Source organism: Pituophis catenifer, unplaced genomic scaffold (genome assembly GCF_029215685.1).
Source record: "Pituophis catenifer annectens isolate HBS135680 unplaced genomic scaffold, rPitCat1.0.hap2 SCAF_7, whole genome shotgun sequence".
NCBI lineage: Eukaryota > Metazoa > Chordata > Lepidosauria > Squamata > Colubridae > Pituophis > Pituophis catenifer.
Window position 1 is genome coordinate 19326220 of NW_027256887.1, and position 24765 is coordinate 19350984.

The 24765-nt window shown below is 38.0% G+C and overlaps 1 protein-coding gene across 1 annotated transcript in view; it reads right to left on the reverse strand.

Moving 5' to 3' along the window:
* The window catches only part of IL17REL (interleukin 17 receptor E like), a 59450-nt gene that overhangs the window by 14924 nt on the left and 19761 nt on the right, over positions 1-24765 (reverse strand). Inside the window, exons 2-10 of the mRNA XM_070947736.1 lie at positions 24563-24590; positions 19960-20109; positions 18532-18641; positions 14038-14152; positions 10402-10446; positions 9916-10052; positions 7413-7484; positions 6826-6880; positions 2407-2570 (exon numbers count right to left, since the gene is read on the reverse strand). Coding sequence (XP_070803837.1) covers positions 2407-2570; positions 6826-6880; positions 7413-7484; positions 9916-10052; positions 10402-10446; positions 14038-14152; positions 18532-18641; positions 19960-20109; positions 24563-24590 — 876 coding nt within the window. The remainder of the gene's footprint in view (positions 1-2406; positions 2571-6825; positions 6881-7412; positions 7485-9915; positions 10053-10401; positions 10447-14037; positions 14153-18531; positions 18642-19959; positions 20110-24562; positions 24591-24765) is intronic.

Genomic DNA, 24765 nt, shown 5'->3' on the forward strand with positions numbered 1-24765 from the left:
TGAACGTCTCATCTATAAATCTGGTGGAGCTAAGAGAAAAGGCCTTCTCTGTAGTGGCTCCTCTCCCAGCAATAAGATTTGCCCCCACCTTGTTACTTTTCAGTAAGAATCCAAAGACATGGTTCTGTCAATAGTCTTGGGGACCCTGGGTTGATATGGAGCTGATCAAGTGGCTTGTTTGATTGTGTTTGTTGCTGCTTTGAGGGAGAAGGGACTGCGGGTGGGATTAAATTAAATTAAATTAAATTAAAGTCATGTTTTATTGTTGTACACCACCTAGAATCACTATGTGTGATTTTGCTGGTCATATAAATCTGTTTAATAAATAAAATAAAAACTCAAATGAGTAAGCACCCCCAAAGTAGACAATATCACTATTAATTAGTCCCTTTGCCCATTGAGAACTTTTTTTATAAGTAGTTGAAATTTGAAGTAACTGACATTTATTATATCATTTATGCACCAAAGGGGTATGAAAAATATGATCTTTCGTTGACTAGGAATGCCTAATTATTGCAGTATGGATGCCATTGGGTACAAACTTTACAATGAGTTTCCTAATGGAGCCCATAATGAAATAAATACTAGTCAAAAATGGAACTCTACTATCCTTGATTTCCTTCTAAGATATTTTAAAAGTTCCTGGGTGTAAGGGAGAAGTATTTTATTTACTTTGCTAAGTATCCATGTAGTGGGGAGGGGGGGGGATATTCCCTTTTTAAAATGATGCGCATTCATGAATAGAATGGGCTTCTCTGACTCATCACTTCCTTGAAAGCCCTTCTATATTATCCTATTTCTGGCATTTCAGGAAGTTATATATAAAGAGGAAGCGCATGAGTTGGAGAGCCCAGAATTGCTGCAAAAAATAGCCTTTTTATTTCTGCAACATGATGAGGCAAGCCAAAATGAACTTCCTCTTCAAAGTCAAGAAACACATGTTTTCATATAGTCATGCAGGTCTTTATGAAACATTGAAAAAACGATTACTACCAACCTGCCTTCCATTGAGGATGTGTATACTGCACGAGTCAAAAAAAAAAAATATGCACACCAGAACAACTAGACACAAGAACAGTTTTTTCCTGAACACCATCACTCGGCTAAACAAATAATTCCCTCAACACTGTCAAACTAGTTACTAAGTCTGCATTACTATTAATCTTCTCATTGTTCCTATCACCCATCTCCTCCCACTTATGACTGTATGACTGTAACTTTGTTGCTTGTATCCTTACGGTTTATATTGATTGTTTCCTAATATGATTTGATTGCTTATTTGTACCCTATGGCTATCATTAAGTGTTGTACATTATGATTCTTGATGAGTGTATCTTTGCTTTTTGTACACTGAGAACATATGCACCAAAGAAAAATTCCTTGGGTCCAATCACACTTGGCCAATAAAGAATTCTATTCTATTCTATTCTATTCTATTCTATTCTATTCTATTCTATTCTATTCTATTCTATTCTATTCTATTCTATGAAATAGGAGTATTTGTGGAGCTCGGAATTCTTGTGAACATCTGGTACATTTTTTTAAAAAGTGAAGAAGGAGAAAAATGTTTTGGGTTACTTTGTGCTCTTAATACAGTGTGATAATTCTTCAATTACCATGCAGTTTTCATTTTTAAAAATCAACTGAATGAAAATCAATGGGTTCCAGAGATCCATATAACCTCTGTCTTGACTCACACACTCCAAAGCTCATAATACACATGGTTAGTGAACTGTACAGAGAGGGTGATATGCAGTTGTGAAAACCTTCTCTATTATTGATGTTTGCAGATAAACTTCTACATTATAAATCTATCTCTGCATGCAGATCACACTAATTCAAAATCTTTGGCAATGCTTTCATTAGTGCCAGTTTTGTGAAAGAGGATTAGCATCGGCTATAGGTGTGCCTTGAGTCAAGTGTTGCCCATATGTATGTCAAAGAACATAAAGCAGTATCTTCTATGCTTACAACAGGACATCTGTGTGATTCAAATTTTAGAGAAGTGGGAGATATGTCAAAGGGAATGTATTTACAATAGTATTTACAACCTAGAGCAATCCAGGTTAGGTTTTCCATTTTTTCCTCCCCTTTCGGCTTAGAAAAAGTTGGATTTTTGACCTTATAAGTGAGTCAGATATCAGAAAGATAGGCATAAGTGGTCTTCAGATTTTATTTGCATGGTCTGTTGAGCACTCTATAAGGCTTCATTATAGGACCCTGGCAAGTTTAAAATATTGTCTAGTAAATCTGACTAAAATGATTCTGTTGAATTGAATGAAGTTTCATGCATCTAAGAAACATTCATGACAGCCAGTAGTATCACAAGATCTGGGCAATAAGTCTGCCTTTTATATAGTGTAGTGTAGTGAACATTTTCTCTCTTTTTTTTTTATTATTGCTTACTTTCTCTGTAGCAATGTTGACAGTGCCCTCTAGATCAACACATTGATCATTAATCTTCATCAGTTGACAAAGGCTGACAGTAACATGAACAGGACAGGCAGCTTCCCAAGTCAGTGTTTGTGTGGCAGGTTGATAAACAATATTATCCCACAGGGACCTAGTATCTAAGACAAAGAAATGAAGAAAACAAAGACGTATAAATTTGAGTTCCTCTAACATTCAGAATGCTGATCTGAATCATTTCCCCCAAATGCAGCTATACTAAATGCCTATCGTGTGGGCTAATATAGGATGGAGAGAGTTGTAGCTTCATTGGGTTACCTTATCTGAGTTTTTAAAAATCCTAACGCCCTCAGGAGGGCATCAAATAATCAAGAGTTTTCTATATCTTTGTTGCTCTCCAGTACCCTTTTAGATGTTTTCAGCAAAGGTGGGTGAGAACCGTGATCTGAAGTGTGTGAAGCATGAACCTAGTTAATTATTGAACTGTAAAGAAGAACTGTACTTGTTACTCCTAGGACTCATCACTTGTGCTACAAAAACATAGATTGGGGTTTTCTTCTGTGTGGTAGTTTGAAGTCATGTAATTGACATTCCTTCCCCCTCTTTAAATCTCACACTTCATGCTATGAATGCATTTCTGTCCAATGGTCAAGGTTCATGGGAGCTGAAGTACTGTACTAGGATGCCAAGTGGGAGGATCAACCACAGAAAATCAATAAGCAACCACAGAAAATTAATAAGGAAGTATTTGTACTACAGTATAACACTAGAATGATGCTGCTCATCATTATTTGATTTGATGCTTATCATTATCAGTCTTATGCAAATACTTAGCCCAGGTTCATGAAGGTTAAAAGAGGAGATGGATGTTAAGGTACATCCCCACCCCTGCCCCTCTGCACATCTGTTTCCTTGCCTGCTTAATTTCCACTCCCTTCTGCTAGTGGAGTAATATCCAAACAAGACTTCAATTCATGTTTGCTTGAACATACAGTGAATAGAAACATCCACAAACCCAGAAACTTTGCTTGTCAGACCTTGTTCAATAGCGGAGGTAGGACTTGCTATTTAATCTTAATGAGAACAAACCAGTCTCTCTATTATGGTTCAATTTTAGAGTAAAGACTAAGAAATTCATTCTGAATTATGGAGTTCAAAGGGAATTCTGCCATTTCCATTTGCTAGCAGTCACACCGTTGAATGTGAAATCTCAACTTAACTGGACAGTATTCACAGAGCCAGAAAAGTTAAACATCCTTGAGGTGCATGGTACTCTGACAGGTCATATTGATCATTTCAGCAGATTTGCCAGAAAAATAGCCCCTTTTAATAATCACCAATAATTTGAAACCCATATCAAATAGTCGTGCAGAATTAATTCATTTTGCTAGAAGGTATGATATTTATAAAGTTATAGAATGCCCTCTCTCTCTTTCTGTTTTTTATTTACTTTTCTTTCCATGTACATAAGACTGGATTAAAGCAGGGGTGAAATCCAGCAGGTTCTGACAGGTTCTGGAGAACCGGTAGCGGAAATTTTGAGCAGTTTGGAAAACTGGCAAATACCACCTCTAGCTGGCCCCAGAGTGGGGTGAGAATAGAGATTTTTGCAATATCCTTCCCCCCCAGGAGTGGGGAAGGAATGAGGATTTTGCAGTATCCTTCCCCTGCCACACCCACCAAGCCACGCCCACAGAACTGGTGTAAAAAAATTTGGATTTCACCACTGGATTAAAGCCAACTGATGTCCCAAGCACAACCCAACAATGGTGCCCCTCAATGGAAGGGAAGCTCTCCTTCTATTGAATGAGAACAAATGTGATATCTGATTATCCCTTCAAAACAAACTTTTCAGCTTTAGTCACTCATCATGCCAAAAAAACATCTTTTTTTAGCAATGCAGATTAAAGTCAAATGCAGCAGATAAAAACAATTATGAAAACCTGACAAAAGTTAAGTGTGGCAGTGAAAGACTTAAGGACTTAACAGAAGAAAAACCTCTATGGTGCCCCCTCCTCTTAGAGCCTTTAACACAGGCTTATTTTGAATAATGGTTAATTCAGACTGCACATGCAAATTTGGAAGCAAATTTCCTGTATCTAAAAAATAAGACTTGCCATCCATCTTATAAACTCTCTATATTCTTTCTTTTTTTTGCCATGTATATGTATACATGATATAGTCAAGGCTATGGTTTTCCCAGTTGTAATGTATGGCTGTGAAAGTTGGACCATAAGAAAGGCTGAGCGCCAAAGAATTGAGGCCTTTGAACTATGGTGCTGGAGAAGACTCCTGCGAGTCCCTTGGTCTGAAAGGCGATCAAACCAGTCAGTCCTAGAGGAGATCAACCCTGACTACTCTTTAGAAGGCCAGATCCTGAAGATGAAACTCAAATACTCTGGCCACCTAATGAGAAGGGAGGACTCACTTGAGAAGAGCCTAATGCTGGGAAAGATTGAGGGCAAAAGAAGAAGGGGACGACAGAGAATGAGGTGGCTGGATAAAGTCACTGAAGCAATAGGCGTGAACTTAAATGGACTCCAGAGGATGGTAGAGGACAGGAAGGCCTGGAGGAACATTGTCCATGTTGCGATGGGTCAGACACAACTTTGCAACTAACAACAACAAAATATGTATACATTCAAATTAGATTGTGATGTTTCTCTGTGTCATATATGGGTGTATATGTGGGTATATGCATAATGGTTATCTTTTGAGAGCTGAATTGTATGCTGATTAGCGTACATTTAAAGTGACAAAGTTTTTATTCTATTCTAATAAATGGTGGTTTTTTTTCAGAGTTATTATCTATTACTATTGTTACATGCTTTGTTACGCTAACACTATGACAGCTTTTATTTCTGTACCATTTTGGTACAGAAAATGAGTAAGTCTAGCCTGATTTAGCAAACTTTATTATCTGTTGCAAAAAATAGACATGAAGCCATCTTATTATCACGTTCACCCTTAAATATCACATTTGATGTTGCTGACTTCAAATTTTGTCTCCTCTTTATAAGCTTATACAAATTACAGCATAAGAGATAAAAATGTTCCTATCATATGCTAAAGTTGTTTCTGACAGTTCTTGTAGCTAAAAAAAATCAGTCCATATGAAAATATGGTTTGTGAATCATTAGAATGCTATTGTTCTGGCTAAATATATATCAAATGAGCTTTTAATTTATCATGGCCACTTTGAATGACAGTAGAAAGGGGATATAAATAGTGTGTACTCATATTTGGACATTCATTTATTTTCAGGAATTTATGTGCCACCCAGTTCCAAAAATATTCTAAGTCGTTCAAAAATGGAACAAAAATAAAATCGAACAAATAAAAAAATATCAGCTTGCCAATCTATAAACGTTTTCCTAGATGTATTGACTACTGCATGGAGGAGAACCATCTTATGCCCAGTCCCCAGATGTTTTCCAGAAGGGCCAGGTCATGATAGCTTTCAGAATGGCAACAAGATTAGTGCTAGCCTGCCTTCACATATTGCATTCTTGCAAAGGAGAGGGGCAGGTCAGCTACAGAAAAGCCACACTCTTGTGATGGGAATTTCTCAAATATGGGACTCAGAGTTCCCTGCTAGATCTTATTGGATGGACATAAACCATTTATGGTTTATCAAATTAATATCCTCTGGTTCTATTCAGTGGTACAGAAGAAAAGGATAAACTTCAGAACGTGTTGTTACGCTGAGCTATTTCTCTCTCTCCCTTCCTCCCCCTCTCTCTCTCTCTCCTTCTCTCTCTCTCTCTCTCTCTCTCTCATTGAAAAACAATGAAACTATTGGTTATTCCACTACTAAATAAGCACCGGAGAATTTAAGCAGAGCAGAAGGGGAAACATGAAAAAATGATTACTCTCTCTGTGCTATGGTTTGTCCTTTCAGACTAGATGTCCTACATCTGGGCTGTGAAAATCCTCATGACTACCAGATGGGAGCAAAGAGTTACAAAATGATGTCTCTCTACTGCCTTCTTGTGGTATATATGGTATCATACTAATATAGCCTATTCTGTCATTTGACCTGAATTTATGGTCGTCCTACAACTAGATCAGAATGATGAGTGAATGTTATGTGCCTTTCTTGTAATAGCAACATATATGCTGAGATTTTTGCAATTATTCCCATTATTAGAAAAGTAAGAAATACGGTCACATTTTGTTTGTTGTTATAGGGCTTTTTTTATAAACAAGCAAATGTAGGAACACATCTGTAAGAAAAGAAGTCAGATTTATGCATTGGTTTGTTTAGGTTACAATTTGTGTTTGCTACCCACTCAAATGACTCAAGTGACAGATTATTGGGGGGACGGCTACATGTGACATTATTCTTCCCACCCGTTATGCTTCTGAAATTGCATAATCACCACTCAGAAAAAGCAAAAAGCACATTTCACTTGCCATTCTTGAATGGGCACAACTGCATTCTTCGTGCATCTAAAATTGCCGGCCACACCTGTAATCCAAATATGCATCCGTTAGTTCAAATCACCATAAGTTTTAAATTGCTTTTCAATTTAAGTATTGCCTGTACGACACTTTCTATGTGGCCTTTCTCTTAAGGTGTCTTATGGAGTAATCAAAATAACATAAATGTATATAATAGGAAAGAATACAGCAAAAATAAACTTCTCAGTTCTTCTCTGGGAAAGATCTAAATAAAATGAGTTTTACTATTTATTTTTGTAATGATTAAATTTTAAAAACTGGATGTAACACTAATGCAAACCATTTTGAGATTTTTGTTATCTGTGTGTCATAGGTGGGAGGTTTTAGGTTTTAGGATAAGCCCGCTCCCCTAAGTCATGATCTCAGAGCTGTCTGCAGGTTCTGCTCAAAAATCTCAAGATGGTGGCCACAATGGCATAATAAAAGTGCCAGCTGATTTTTTTGTATATTGACTCAATCCTGTAGACAGTTGTGAATGGGTATTTGAAGGATTCCTATATATTGAGCTATCGTACATCAAGCTATGTGAAAACATTTACCTCAATACACAGACAAGGCAGCAGTTGAGTGTATTGCAAAGAAGCGGATTTCATCATGTCCTTTCCCTGAATCTGAAATTATAAAACAGGAGGTGACAGGTCAAACTTTTTTGCACAGACAGAAGAGTTGCAGAAAGATGTATGCATCTATATAAATATCATCCAGTCATTTTGCTGTTACACACCTGGTGCAAGGTGATTTCTTTAGCACTTTAAGCTTAATATTCCAAAATGTTGCAGTTATTTATGGATTATTCCAGGACCATGGTAGAATTAAAGCTGTCTTTTGACTTATTCAAAGTAATTCCATGTATATGTTTAGACTGCGGTGATTACTTGGGAAGGAAGAAAATTATTTTGCAGTTGTGCGAAAGACAACTTCCTACTCAAAAGAGATGGAGAGAAATCCTAGTCCTAGTCTTCTTTAAAGGTAAAGGTTCCCCTCACTCATATGTGCTAGTCCTTCTCGACTCAAGGGGGCGGTGCTCATCTCTGTTTCAAAGCCGAAGAGCCAGCGCTGTTCGAAAACGTCTCCATGGTCACGTGGCCGGCATGACTAAATGCCAAAGGCACATGGAACACTGTTATCTTCCCACCAAAGGTGGTCCCTATTTTTCTACTTGCATTTTTTATGTGCTTTCGAACTGCTAGGTTGGCAGAAGCTGGGACAAGTAACAGGAGCTCACCCCGTTATGCAGCACTAGGGATTTGAACTGCTGAACTGCCAACCTTTCAATCGACAAGCACAGCATCCTAGCCACTGAGCCACTGCATCCCTATTCTTTAGAAGACCTTATATTTTTGAATTTCAATTATATCCCTAGCTTCCCTCCCAAATGAAATGTTTTATACATCTTTGCTTTCCAACAATTGTAGTTACGTGTCTTTGCATTAACTTTCTTTAGCATTAGTTTAAACATTAAAAGCAGATAAATAATATGATCCAAAATTAACAGGGTCAGTCTAATATTTACTGACATAAGAATATGCCGAGAAATCTAGTAATGACCCCAGGGTGGTATCCATAGTCCATTATTGACTATAGGAATATCTATTGGAAATCTATAAGTAGAACACTAAAACAATATTGGGGGAAATTGTTGGAATTTCCCTATTTCACAAAGTCCTGGAAAAGTTAAGCTTCCTCTCAAATAGGGACAAAAGGGTGAAAGTCTCAGTCAAATATCTGGTTGAGGAAAGAATATTTATGTAGGAATGCTGATGAAGTCAGTAGGAAAGAAGGAAATAAGAGAGAGAGTAATGGAAAAAGAGTCTGTTACTGGCTTTGGGAAGAATTTCCGTTGTAAGGGGAAAGATCAGTTAGGTGTATTGTGGTTGTTTTCCTTCTGTGTCTGTTGCATTGGTTATTTGCTAACATTTTCACTGGTCAAGAGGCCTAATATTCTAAATTCTCTTCCTTTCTTATTAGAAATTAATTAGGTAATGTTAACACCCTGAGAAGATCAGGCGCCCATTGTCATCTCTCATTCCAGTCCAGTCTCCCATCCTATTCATATTTCCAGCACCAAGCAACGTTTCTTAGTATCTATCTTGTCTTGACAGTTGAAAGGAAGAATAAAAGCCAGAATTTTTAATTCTCTAATATTGACCATAATTCATAGCTCTCATAATTAATAACTACAAATGGGCTTAACTATTATGAACTAATCTAAGCCTCTTTAAAGCTGGCCAGCTTGGCAGTCACCAGTATATATTAATAGCTACAAAGTTGTATAGTTTACTATGGGTTAAGCGAAGAAATATTTTCTTTCATTTGTCCTGTTTCGCCCTGTGTTAAGTTTTATTCATGATTGCATTCTGATATTCCAAAAGGCAGACACATTTTCCTCTATATGCCAGTATCGTGAATAACTGTATACACCTCTTTTCTTGTCATTTATTATTCTGACTTTTTCTCAAGTAAAACATCCTATTTCCACGATAAACTTTAGTCATTAACCATTGGTCACAAATAACTCAATACAGCTTCTTATATTTTTTTTATTCATAATACTTAGCGATTTCCAACATAGCGACAAGATCCAGATCACATTAAGAATTATGCCTATGTAGCCTTGTTTTCTTTTTCCCCCATACCTAATTTATTTATCAAATTTGCATCCCACTCAACTCCTAACAACTCCTATTATATCCTATCCCATATATTTTTTTCATAAACTGGTGTTCTCTTCCTTTATAGTGCAACGAGTCCAAATCTTATCATTTGCATTTAGAAATCCTTAGAATTTCTGTTCATTTAACTTCTCACAATTAGATGTCTTCAAATACTAGAGGGAATGGGGGAAGAAAACAGCAAGAGAAAAGGGTGGAAGAAAGAAAGATGTAGATGTTAGGAAAAGGGAGAAAATAATAATTTTTAAAAACATATTTCTATTATCCTTGGAATTCCCATGGAATTATGTTACCCTATAAACACCTTCAGTACTGTTTTGCTAGCTGAATTAATTTCATAAAACATTTTCTACTTCTTTCAAGTACTTACCAAAGTGACAGGCCCCACATCTTCACATACAAATCTTTGATGACATAAACGGACATAACAGTCTGTGTTTTGGACATCTGAAATATTCACTGAAATGGTTTTTCTGGTTCTGTCCACATTATAAGCCATTTTGCTCACTGAAATTTACAACAAAGAAAAAATTGTAATGGTACTGCCATATATTTGTATTTTCGGTAGCCAATAATTATTGTGTGTCCATACGAGACAAGATAATTGAGGAGTTTAAACTTTATTTGGAATATTAATGTTATTCATGTAGGAAAATTGATTTCAATAAATGTTAGTCTACAATCTTATACAAATTTATCTGGAGTAAATATAAATAAAATTGTAGTATCAACTACAATTGATCAAAATTGATCAAAACTGTCAACTCTTAAAGAATCCTAAAATGTCCTTGTTGATGAAATATTTAGTAGACTACTAAATATGCTACTGTTTTAGATTGCAGAGACCTCAACTTACCAAAACAATCTGGAATATTTTTCCCCACATCATTGTTTCTGCAGTCTGCAAAATTAAAAAAAACAAACAGATTTTCAAGTTGTTTATTTTCTTAAGACATCTGTTATATTTTCATGAGGGATGGTCAGAAATCAGTAGAAATCCCTTTATACAGTATCATACAGATTACAAATATTTCATTGATTCAGCTATGATGATTAAATAAGGGGTTTAATTGGACTGACAACCTGGAGAAAATTTTTCTCAAATACAGTTATGTTCTTTCTGCTTCTAGGTCTATGTGTGATTGCTTTGATTTTGAAAAAGTGCCTTTTGTGAACCTAATGAAGTGGCTTATTTAAGCCATTATAGAAACACAACTTAGTGTGATTGGAAGCCTTCCTGGAGGGAGGAATGAAAGGAAGGAAAGAGTAATGGATTTGCTTAATTATGAAGGTTCACATGGAATCACATTATTCACTTATTATTCTGATAACATTTATTTATTTATTTGAAATATTTTAAAAATCATTTCTTATCCCTATGGTAAGGTATATGTCTTTCACAATGCTGGGCCCTCTAGCAGAGGCCTGGAGATTTGAGGGTTCTGCACAGTATCTCAGCTGTTCCTAACACTACACTCTTCTGGATAGAAAGCTCTGATGTCATTCCTGGGATCTGTTGGAGCCACTTCTCCAATTAAAGATAAATAAGTGACAGATCAAAGGGACAAGACAAGAGGCCTACTGAAATGGAATCCAGGGTTCTAAGCATGGCACAGCAAAGTTTTAATTTAATTTAATTTAATTTCGAATTTATATACCGCCCTTCTCCCTGAGGACTCAGGGCGGTGTACAGCCAAGATAAAAAACATAGAATACAAATATTAAAACATTTAAAAATATATATAAAATTTGGCCCAAAAAATTAAAAATCGTAGACTAATTAAAAGAATTTAAAAATTTTAAAAATTTCTTCTTAAGCCAACCCGGCTTGCTGAAAAAGATAGGTTTTCAGGGAACGACGGAAGGCATTGAGGTCCTGGATTCTTCTTATCTCTGGGGGCAACTGATTCCAGAGGGTGGGAGCCCCCACAGAGAAAGCCCTCCCCCTGGGGGCCACCAGCCTACATTGTTTGGCTGATGGCACCCTGAGGAGGCCCTCTCTGTGGGAGCGCACGGGTCGATGGGAGGTCATCGGTAGCAGCAGGCGGTCTCGGAGATAGTGAATATGATAGAAGTGAGGCTTGAATAGTTCTGCTTCCAGGAGGGAAGCTAATAAACCAACCATACTGAGCCTCTTCAATACACAATTAGAGCAGTTTACTCCTCAGCATGGACCCTTATGCTGTCTTCTTGGCAGATCTCTCAGATCTGCAGAGTCCTGCTCTCTGTTGTGGAATCTTTATCACATACTCTGCCTACAACTGGGTGGTTGAACTGTCAGTGGGTGCAGTTAAGGAGGCCTGGGGCTGCTTCAACCAGAATGGAGCCATTGGCTTCACCACCACTGTTAAGTTTATTGTCCATGGATATACCAGATTCTACTTCCTCTCCATCCTCCTCATCAGAGAATATGTCCAGCAGGGCTATAACATGAACTTTTTCTAGGACAGTATTTCCCAACCGTGGCAATGTTAAGATGTGTGGACTTCAACTCCCAGAATTCTTCAGCTAGCTATGAATTCTGAGAGTAGAAGTCCACACATCTTAAAGTTGGCAAGGTTGAGAATCACTGGTCTTGGACTTTCCTAGGTGTTGATGTCAAGTTGATTGGTCCATAGTTTTCTGGGTCCGCTTTTCTCCCTTTTCAAATATTGTTAGCTCTTCAATCTCCAGGCATTTCTCCTGTATTCCAGAAGTTCTCAAAGGACCATGATAGGTGGACGGCAAAAACAAGTATATCTTCTCCACAACCAGTCAGATTCGTGCTTCCTAACTATAGGAACAGATTCCAACAGGAAAAATGCATCTGAAATTCTTAGTGAAAAAAAATCTTATTTCCCCCATTATTGGCTTGGCTTGGCTTCACCTCAGTGAAAGATACTAGACTGCAGAATGAAAAAGTCCAGATATGCAAATTGCCTCATCCAGCAATTCCAGAAACAGTGTGTTAGCAAAAGTCTCTTTCAGCCATTAGAACTGCTAAAGGAGACCTCAAAACCCAGTTTGAAATGTCCCATCAAAGCTTTCATAGCCTTTAATAGCTATTTCAAAAAGCCATATTGTATATTCAAATAAATTGAAAGTTCATTTTGAAAATGATATCATTTTATTTTCATCAAATGAATGTTATATAGTCACAGGAATAATTTTTTGAAGAGCTGTACCACAGTTTTAAAGTCACAAGTAGTGGTAATATTACTTAAGCACAAGATAATTTGCTCTGCTACTACTACTGCTGCTATAAAAATAAGATGGAGATCCTAAAATTTAGAAGTAGGTATCTCCTTGATTAAAGATTCGTTTTTTCTTATTATTATTGCACTGACAGGAAACCCTAAATTGAACATGGAGGTAACTGGATTTTAGCTGGTAAACTACAAGTTGTTCTTCATGTGCCCAGGGGATTACTGATACACACCAACTTTTAGATCGCAAAGTATTCATTATAATTAAGTAAGAGCAGGGGTGGGCTGCTGGGGATTTGCAGGGGTTTGGGAGAACCTCTAGCTAAGATTCTGTGCAGTTCAGAGAACCCCCAAATCCCACTCCTGGCTGGCCTCGACCACCCCACCCCTCCCAGGAGTCCCCATGCGGCCCATTTTGTATGCAGGTAAGTGCAGGGCACATGCAGAGGCTCGGGGAAGATGAAAAATGGGCCTAGTGTATCCGTTTGGGGGTACACTGGTATAATTTTAAATCGTTTTTAATTGGGTTACTGATTTTAATTTGGTATTGTATTGTGATTTGTATTGAAGTTGTCATTTTGTAAGCCGCCTTGAGTCCCTAGGGAGAAAGGCGGCATATAAATCGCAATAAATAAATAAATAAATAAATAAATAAATAAATAAATAAATAAATAAATAAATAAATAAATAAATAAATAAATAAATAAATAAATAAATTCGTTCAGGAAGGCCAAAACCGGGCCCGTTTCCAGCCTCCAGAAGGCCTCTGGAGCCTGGGGAGACTGTTTTCGCACTCCCGGAGGCTTGAGGAAAGCCTTCGGAGCCTGGGGAGGGCAAATACACTCCCCCCCCACCATGGTGCAGGAGGTCGACTAGGCTCTGCCCACCATGGCCACGCCCACCCAGCAACCAGGCAGAGAAACCCACCCCCGAGTAAGAGCCATTTAATTCAATATCTTGATCTTAAGGCATGGTCTAAAACAGAGTTCCCCAACCTTTTCGGCTTTGTGGACAGGCAGAGGTCAGGGGGAGAAAGGATGGTTCTACATGCGTGGCAGGCAAATGCATGTGCAGTTCCATTTGATTGTGGAGATGCTGCAACATTTGTAAGTGTGAGGACCAGTTGTCAGTTATTTTTTTCAGTGTTGTTATAACTTCAAACAGTTGGTAAATGCTTGTCAATCACTTGAACTGATATTTGTGTCAGCATCATCTTCATTTTAGTATTTGCATTAGCATAAACATTCAAGTGCACACAGCTGCATTCATGTACACACACAAGATCAACATTTTTTAAAGTTTCCTACCTTCAACATAATATTCTTGAGTCTGTTTAACTCCACAATAATTTGGAAATGTTGTCATGATTACATAGAGATGTTGTCCCACACTGACTTCAAAGCAATTAAATTGTATTTTCACCTGTTTGCATGAAAAGAATCTTCAGTTTAGACACTACTTCACAAAACGAGAGCATGAGGAAACAGGCATTCCACTAAAATTATTTTCCAAATGTATTAATGTTATGTGTCGTTTTTTATTTTCTTCTCTTACCCTGAATAATTCTGGCAGATAGAACTAAAGAGAAATGTCCCGACAGTGAGAACAATTAACCAGTGGAACAGGTTGCCTCCAGAAATTGTGGGTGTTCCATTTAAAGAAGAGATTCATTTATTTTTTATTTATTGGTTCGATTTATATGCCACCCTTCTCCGGAGACTCAGGGCGGCTTACAATGCGTTAAGCAATAGCCTTCATACTTTTGTATATACCTGCTTAGTAGGGCTTTCGTCCCCCACCCCCAAGTGGTGTTCTTTTTATATATATATATATATATATATATATACGAAGTCATCTTATTGCCCCCACAAACTGGGTCCTCATTTTATCTACCTCAAAAGGATGGAAGACTGAGTCAACCTTGAGCCTGGTGAGATTTGAACTTGCAGTAATTGCAGGCAGCTGGTGCTAAATTGAACCACCATTTGTCTGAAATGCTATAGGCCACTGATGGCTAACCTTTTTGCTGAGTGCCAAAAGCACTTGTGCACGCGTAAACACCCATAATGCAATGCGCATGAGACCCTGTGCGCCCCGCCCCCATGCATGCACACGCAACACACACCCCAGTGCACCCCACCCCCCATGCATACGCACCAGAGACTTGAAAACCAGCTGACCAGCGGGGCAATAGCCCGCGTGCCCGCAGAGAGGGCTCTACGTGCCACCTGTGGTATGCGTGCCACAGGTTCACCATCCCAGGTATAGGTTTTCCTGCCTGAGCAAGTGGGTTGGACTAGAAGATTTCTAAGGACCCTTTCAACTCTGTTATTCTGTATTTATTAATTTCCTAGCTTTCATTTAATTATGTTCTCAGTTTCCAAAGGCTATCCTGTTTCAAGAAATGCATTGATAAAATTCCAAATTTAACTCATCACTCAGAGTTTTGACAGCGGGGACTATCCAGCAATCTACTTGAAATTGAGTTCTGCCCTACGGTTAGAACTTGCCAATCCACTGAAGATCCAGGAAGCAACTCTAACCCCTTCATTAAAGCAAACATGACTGGGCTCATGAGCAAGAACTCTGATCGTATTTTATATTAAACTCAGAGATTTGGATTATGATAAAATAGTCGTGTTTCTAATATAAAAAAATTATTATTGTTAAGATCAAAAATATTGACATGTGGAGGCGTATCCTTTTTTTTCATACTATTTTATTCAAAAGAAAGTTAAAATACAAAACTCAAAAAAAAAAGACAAAAAAAGACAAAAAACAAAAGCAAACATAAAAAGGCATATCCTTATAACGTCTATAACTTAAGATGAGACTCGCCTCTACAACCCACAAACGCACCATAATGAATAGAGGAGGATTTAATTCAAAGTAAAACATCTAAAAGATTTTGTTGCATTGCAACATTGGCTCCAACTTAGCTTTCTTTGCAGGAAGCTGGCCAAAAGTAAACACTGTTGGCCTTGGAATTGGGGTTGTATTTCTTGTTCCTCCATGCATCAAATGTTGTATCCAATCAATTCAACTGGGCCCAAATCAGCGGTGAAATCGGCCGGATCTATCCAGCTCGCGTGAACTCACCCGCCAGGAGATCATTATGTCCCCTTTTTGACGCTCTGCGCTCCCGCATGCTCCCATTCCCAAACCAGTAGCGAAGGTAAGTGGATTTCACTGCTGGCCCAGAGGAGCACATGGATATAGATGTATATACCAATAGTATCAACCTTGTTTGAGGAAATGTTTAAACCTTTACCCATGAATCAATATCAAACTCAAAGTATTTTTATGAGGTATAAGCTTTTCTGGAAAATCCCTAGATGTCCCTTCTGTAGTAATATTTCCTAACCATAATATATACATTGCTTTTTTCAAAAAGAAGAAGTCTGTAAAAAATATATTGCCAAATCTAGATTTCAGGAATTGACAGATTAGTTCGAAGTACTTCCCTTTTGAAGTAAGAGAGAGATACACAATGTTTTCTGTGAAAATGTGATGTGAGCATGGGGGATATAATTAAGTTTATGGGGAATAATTGTTTGATTTGTGTTTTCAGGGATATTCTTTTAAATAAATCCATATGGGAGCAATGGCATGCAATATTCTTAGCCCAAACATAGTCATCATACTAATTTTCATAGCTTAAGGCAGACATAAACCTAATACTCTCTGAGACAGACAGTAATCAGTCAGTGAATATGGAAACAATTTGAACCAATTCTTGTTCCTTTTGTACTAGTGTTTTGGGGATCCTGTTTTAAATAGTTCAAATATCTTCATTCTCACTTTGGCCAGGCAAGCATTTGGCTGGTATAATAGTGTGGAAAATAAACTAAAATGCCAGAACTGCGTAGAACGAATATATAACTTCTAATCCCAAAATAACTTCCAGAGCCAGCCTTGGAGATTGGAAGCTATGATGATGACAAAATAATGTTACACACATGTCATGATCCCATTACACAATGATATATGAGTCATTCGCATAGTGGCAGTGGTGACTAGGAGGGGCTTTGAACAGCTTCATATAGTGTATCATTTGTACCCTTTACTGAATCGCAAGGCTCTTCTACTCCCAGAAACCCATGCTCTGGTTACTTCCAGAGTAGATTACTGAAATGCACTTTGCCTGGGGTTCCCTTCAAAAGTATTTGAGAGTTTCAACTGATGCAGCTGTGTGGATAGTTGTATTATATCTCTGTTCTGTGAGCTGAACTGGCTGATCTTTGCTTCTGAATGTGATTCAAGGAGCTGGTTTTCACATTTAAAGTCGAACATGGCATGGGGCCAGGCTATTTAAGGGACCACCCTTTTCCCAATCATATCTGCCCATCCCATCAGGTCCAACAGGAAGGTTGTGTTGAGAGACCCATTGGCTTTCATCCGTTGGGACCCAGATGGTATGTTCCTCCTGCCTTCTAGAACATCATCCCCCCCAACCCCACCGAAGGTGAGGTTAGCCCATCCCTGTTAATCTTTCAGAAAATCCCCCAAACCTAACTTTTCCAGAAGCCTTGGACATCCCATGGAAAGTCTGCATAATTATTATATTGTGCTTAGGTGCATGTTCTCCAGCAATTTTGCTTTTATTTATATTTTAAGCTTTTTAAAATAGCTATAACAGTGTTTTAAGTGTTGGTTGTATGCTATCCAAAATCAGATTCATTGATTCATTGTTCATTGATTCATTGATACATTGATTCATTGATTGAAAACAGATTGCAGGAATTGGGTAGGTCCAGTTTTATTAAAAGAAGGACTGGGGGGGGGATATGATATCTATCTTCCAATATTTGAGGGGCTGCCACAAATAAGAGGGGCAGTTCTCAAGCTATTCTCCAGAGCATCTGAAGGCAAGACAAGAAGCAACAGATGGAAACTAATCAAGGAGGGAAGCAACTTAGAACTAAGGAGAAATTTCCTGGCAGTCAGAACAATTCATCAGTGGAACAACTTGCCTCCAGAAGTTGTGAGTACTCCATCACTGGAGGTTTTCAAGAAGAGATTGGACCACCGTTTGTCTCAAATGGTATAGGGTCTCCTGCTTGAGCAAGGGGTTGGGCTAGAAGACCTCCAAAGTCCCTTCCAGCTCTATTCTGATTGAAATGAGTTGCCATATCAATTTATTAAATAAATAAGTACATTGTCAGGGTTCCAAGTAATAACTCCATAGAAAACAGAACTCTGAGGCAGGCAAGTTCCTCAAAAAACAATTTTATTGGAGGTATCATATTGAACCCTGACATACATCTTGATTTTTCTGCAGTCTCAGTAATAGCTGACAAAAAATATAAGGGAAGATCCACAAGCCTTCCTATTTGTAATGGTCTTGGAATGGAATAACCTTGGAAGATAGAAGGAAGAGTCACAGTCTACTCTTGACAACAGTCAAATAAGAGAAATCTGAGTCCAAAGGAGCTGTGGGGGTAGACAAAGCATATCAGAAGGGAATCTTTTTAGTATTTGGGAGAGTAAAAATAAAAGGTACTTGTAGACCTGCAAGATTCTGTTAGTGTAACCTTCAAATAAAAATAGTTTGAGTACTCATGGTTGGTATTTTTTGTTTGAAAGGCTGACTCTGTCCAACTCTGTTCTGTAAATAACTTCATAGCACTATAAAATGAGAAAATGGGAACACTATATTTACCTCTGAACATATAACTTTGCCCTATCAGCTTAAAAGAAAAAAAAATCACTTCTTACATTGAGAGACACCATATCACCTTCTTCCAAGACTATTTAAATTTAACTCTAATAAAATGACAGAAACTGCTGAAATCTTTTACCTTATTTCCCTCAGGATGGGCATTTTGCCCCCTGGAAATCTTCACTTTCACACACTTGGTTTTTTGAGTAACCATCAGGATATAACAAATTTGAACACCAGAAGTATTTTCTGAAAATAATGTAGAAATAAAAGCAAATTCAAAATTCAAAAAAACAAACTTTGAGAGGAAGGAATTATTACTCACTTCCAAAAGAATATTATGAAAGAATGGGGTGGGGGGAAACCTTTTATGAATGAACCATAGAAATAAAAAGCCCTCTGAAACAAATAGCATAACTTTTAGAATCTGTATAGGCCAGGGATGGGCAACTGTGGCCCTTTTACAACCTGTGGACTTCAACTCCCAGAATTCCTGAGCCAGGTTGGCTGTATCAGGAAATCTGGGAGTTGAAGTCCACAGGTTGTAAAAGGACCACAGTTGCCCACCCCAGTATAGGCTAATCAAAGATGAGCACCTCACTTTTGAAAGTTGAAGTGCTCCTCGATCAAAGTTCTACCAAATAAAACGTTAGGAGAAAACAGCAATAGATCCATTTTTTAATTCTACTTTCATGGAGCTAAAGTGTATTAGTAGCCAACCTCTGTAAATGCCAATCCAATTTGACCAAATCCATTAAGGTCAACATTGATTAGACAGATGACTTTCCTACTTTCGTATCTCCTTTATCGCCACTAAAAATTTCTGCTAGAGAAAGTATTTTCATAGATTTCTATATGGAATCATGTTATCTTCATGCAACTGGGAATATTGATTTACAGTAGTTTGTTTGCTGCACAAAAACAACTTCTATTGCTTTCTTTGATATAGCTATCTTTCTTGATTTCTTTCCAGTTGCATTCATTTAATTTTAATTTGTAATTTCTTAATGGCACTTGGAAGCATCTTAAGAACCCAAGGAATATTCTCCCATTGTCCTGAGCTGAAATCCACACTTTTGAACTTCACATTGTTTTAAATTGCCTTAGTATATACTGATGTGACCACAGGATCCAGCAAACAATACAACAATTCCCATCCTTTTGCTGCTATCTAGTGATTATCCATATTCTTGCAATTCAAATTTGGTAGCGTTAATTATGATGCAACCTATTGGCACTATCCCTTCCCCTAAGAGAACATTCTACACCAAGACCAGCTTGTGTGTACAAGCCCTGGGTACCAGAACAAGTATGCACTCTCAGATGGAATCACCATCTTTTTACCAATATTGTGATGGGAGCCCTAACCGAAAGGATTTCTCAGGACCCAAAGAATGCCCTGGGTTTCCCCTTATCTCATATGCAATAATTCTCCATGAAAGACATGAGTTCTTCCTAGATCTCTCTAAAGAACTGGAAGCAGAGCTGGGATTTTCTGCACATGCTTTTCCACAGAACAAGAGCCCTCAGTTATTATCCACATTTCCCATGAAATCTTCTGATTTACCATTAAGTTGCAGGTTTGCCTTAATGCTTAAGTGGAGAGAGCAATGCCTGTGATCTTCACACTTCATTGTAGTCCCAAGTTTCATGTTTTTAAGATTGACTGGAGAAACGGAGCCAGGCGCGGGACGGCAGACACTGTTCATAGCCTCCACTGTAAAGGTAACAAATATATGTGTACATGTGCCTCTGTGTAAAAACAAACTTGTAATAGCTAGATAATATCTTAAATCATTGAAGAAAAATTCAGCAGATGTCTATATGTTCATCCCTCATATACTAATAAGGTAGGAAAGACATTCACTAGACAAACAATGCACTATAGACATATACTTCAGTCACATCTTCTAAAAAACAATGGTAAAGATTTCCCAATTCTGACTCAAGGGGGCTAGTTGTATAATCCATCAGTACATATGGTACTTAACACAAAGGAGGATTTTGGATCAATCAAGGGTCTTCCCTTGGAGGAAGGAACTATACATTCATTTGCCATAATAGGTAAAGGCAAAGGTTCCCCTCGCACATATGTGCTAGTCGTTCCTGACTCTAGGGGGCGGTGCTCATCTCCGTTTCAAAGCCAAAGAGCCAGCGCTGTCCAAAGACATCTCCGTGGTCATGTGGCCGGCATAACTAAATGCCAAAGGCGCATGGAACGCTGTTACCTTCCCACCAAAAGTGGTCCCTATTTTTCTACTTGCATTTTTTACGTGCTTTCGAACTGCTAGGTTGGCAGAAGCTGGGAGAAGTAACGGGAGCTCAGCCTGTTAACGCGGCACTAGGGATTCAAACTGCTGAATGTCGACCTTTCAATCGACAAGCTCAGCATCTTAGCCATTGAGCCACCGCATCCCTTTGCCATAATATCTTGGGCCAATTTAGGTTCTGACCAAATATGACAGTACTAGGAAGATGTCTAGTGCGTGCATCACCCACAGGGCAAAATGATTGCCAGAGAGAAAATCTACTGCCCATGCAGTACAAGTGTTTATGTTACTTCAAATCATTCCCGACTCTTGGCAACTGCCTGGACAAATTCTTGCAGTTTTATTGGTTACATTTTCAGAAGCAGTTTATCACTACCTCTCTCTTCTAAGAGAGAGAGAGACTAACCTAAAATTATCCAGATAGCTTCATTCCTGTGTGAGGACTAGAACACATGGCCTCTTCATTTCTAGTCTGGTGCCTTTAACCATTACACCAATCTAACTCTTAATTGTTTAATTAATGTACTCTTAAATTATACAATTGACTTGGAAATAAAAGACCCATTTGGTTAAATACTTCCCCTCCCTCGCTCCCACCCCCAAAATGAATAACCAGAGGACCAAATTAGGGTTATGCTACTTTGCATAACCCTAATTCTATGCATAGAATTGTAGTCCAAAAATAATTTCAAAATATGACTGAATTGTATAGAAGATCTTTTTTCCCCGGCAATGAAGTTATTCTAGACATCAAAGCATATTCCCACAGTTTAATTAACCATTCTTCCATAGCGGAAAAGAAGAATCTTTTCCAATAAAAGCAGATAAAATTTTTGCAGCTATTATCTTAAACAATGCCAGGTCAGTATAATTTGAAGGAGTATGTGCTTTAATAAAGTGTAATAGAAATATCGCAAATTGAAATGAAACTACAACTTTCAAACTTCATTCCATTCTGCAAAGAATTAATTTCCAATACTGTTGAGTTTTGCTACATTAACATTGGATTTGGAAGAAAGATCTAATCTGTTCATTTTCAGGAGGACTCGTTTTAGCCATCATTTAACCTTATTAGCTGCAAAATATCTTATATCGTTTCTCTATGATGTATAAAATGAACAGTATTCTTTTTCCATTGAAATTGCCATTGCTCAATTTCTGTAATAATGGAGATGCTATTCAGATCTTGCACCTGCTTAATTATACATCCAAAATAAAACTAAGGACAGCGATGGTGAATGTTTTGGACTTGGTGGGTTAAAAATTCAGGAAATGCCTAACTTGACACTCCTGCTATTCTCTCTCATTCTTTCTCTGTCTCTCTGTCTGTCTGTCTCTCTCTTTCTCTCTTTCTCTCCTCCCCCTCTCCCTCTCTCTCAGAAATAATTCTCTCCCCCCCCCCCACCCCCAATCTCGGTCACCCTGAACAGTGGCACTCATCAGCAGCACTGAGGTTGGATCTGAAGTAGACGCCACCACAGTCACTCAAAATGGCTGCCTCGCATCATTTCCCAAGATGCGCATCAGTAGGCAGCATTCTCTTTCTGTTGACAAGCACCTGTGGTCTACCTGAGGCTGCTCCAGATTGCATAAGGTCTTTGTTTTGAAGTAGCTTCGGAGAATATTGTGAACACTGCACGAAAACAGGCTCTAGCCTTGCACAATTTTCAGAGACTCAGGAGGCCACACAAGAACATGACCTTCTCACATGACTCCCACTTGGCCCGGAGGCCATACAAAAGCATACACCATTCTCGTGCAGCCTCTGCAGCTTCCAAAGTCTCTGAAAAATAGAACGTGCTTTCAAGAATATTTGTCAGGAGTTGGGGAGCAGTGGTGTGTCACCCAAAATATCACCTTTGACATGTGTGTCATAAGTTCACCATCACTGCACTAGGAGATGGTTTGGTGATCAATAGAGCCCCCACCCGATTCCACCTTGCTTGCTTCTCCACTAATTCCTCTCAACCAATTTTCAGGTGACAGGCATTGGGCAACATCAGCCGCCCTGAGGATCATTTTGTCAGAGAAGGGGGCTGCCCAATAAATTAGTGGGACCCCCTTCCATTTCATAGGTCAGTACTCTAAGTTTAACCTTCTGATAAAATCTTTCTGTCCTCCCAATCCCAGCCCCAGTCACAACTCATAGTAGAAAGAGTGATGGCTGGATATTTTTCTCATCAGCAGGCAATGCCCATTAAAGAGAAAATGAAACCAGGGAATCTGCCAATTCCTTTCCTTAATATCAAATATGTGTAGATGATGCCACTGGGTGGCCTCATCTCTGAGACAGAAAATGACTTAGAAATTGAGATAAAGAAGCTTGTGCCAGAATACTTTTCTGCTGACTCAAGGACTGTAGGAATGCACGTTCATTTGGCCACGAGCAGAGAGATAAAAAAGAAACTTCTGAAAATAAGAGTGAAGGGTACAGTAAAAGCTGAAATACAACAACTTACTCTAATAAAAACACAGAGAGCCCAGGTTGTGAACAATCTTTTACAAGATTTGATCATTTCTATAATCCTTTTATGTAGGTATCTTTATTCACTTGATTCCCCATACCTTTATTGTTCTGATGTTTTAATGCTTTTAGTGGCTTTTAATTATTGTAATCAGCCTAGAGTCACCTCCAGCAGAGATGGATGGCATATAAGTTGAATGAATGAATGAATGAATGAATGAATGAATGAATGAATGAATATACCTAGTTCACCACAGGCCACAACAGATGAAGAAAATTATATCCACCTTCTTGAATATACCAGACAGAATACCAAATCTACTGTGGGTAGACCAGTAGATAGATTAGTTTGGTCTAGTGCAGTGTTTCTCAACCTTGGAAGCTTGAAGATGGGTGGACTTCAACTCCCAGCCAGCAGTGCTGGCTGGGGAATTCTGGGAGCTGAAGTCCACCCATCTTCAAGCTTCCAAGGTTGAGAAACACTGGTCTAGTGGCTAAGGCACCAGGCTAGAAACTGGGAGACTGTGAGTTCTAGTCCTGCCTTGGGCATGAAAGTCAGCTGTTTAATTTTGAACCAGTCCCTCTCCCGCAGCCAATCTACTTCACAAGTTGTTGTTGTGAGGAAAATAGCAGGAGGGAGTATTACATATACTTGTCACCCTGAATTATTTATAAAAATAATAAAGGTAGATAAAATGAATAAATAAGTAATAATAAATAAAAAATGTTACATGATTTTAAGTGATGGGAGCCACTGAAGACACACACATGCAAACAATCGAAAGCATATCACATCACACTCTTCGCAAGAAGGGTGGGCCAAATCATTATAGATTGCTAATTGAATATTCGGCCTATAACAAAAGTTACAGGCAAATGGAACATACAATAACATCTGATAGCTTGACTGCTAATGCAATGTCAGGATGTACAGTTCAGTAACTAATTTACATTGCTAGTGTGCAACTTTCACCCATTCAAAAACTGTTTAAAGATTTCCATAGCTATTTATACAATAATTTACATCCAGAAAAGTTGGTGTAGAAAAATCACCATTGATCTATGACAAATGAGTATGCCCATGATTATTCATTTGCAGTACTTGTGTAGGTACTGATATTTTCTTTGTGGGACAATGGGTGATACGATCAAAATATTTGTGTACAAGGAATAATACATTTTGTATTCTGAGAAGCAAAGCCTCATTTTTTAAATAATTCTTGTTAAAAACAAACATACTATTTAGGTCATTCACAGAAGAGCTTACATCCTGACATGACCCAAGACATTTGAGGACAAATAGGAAGGTCTTCAAGTAGGAAGAAATTTTTTTAAAAAATATAATGAGCTTTCAGGCTGATTGATCATTCAAAAGTTTTGCTTTCCTGGTTTTAAGAATGAATAAAATATAATAAGAATGAAAATATAATACTTACTAGAAAATTGATGTTTGCAATGAAATCCCTATGGAGGAGAAAATGAAGATATATTAATTTAAATAATATATCTAAGGAATAAAATTAGACAAGTAATACTCATATATTCATATAAAAATACAGGTCAATTCTTAGAAGTCACTTGAATTATGTGGCTGGAATCCAAAATATAGTAGCACATAAGACTTCAATCCTGATTAGAA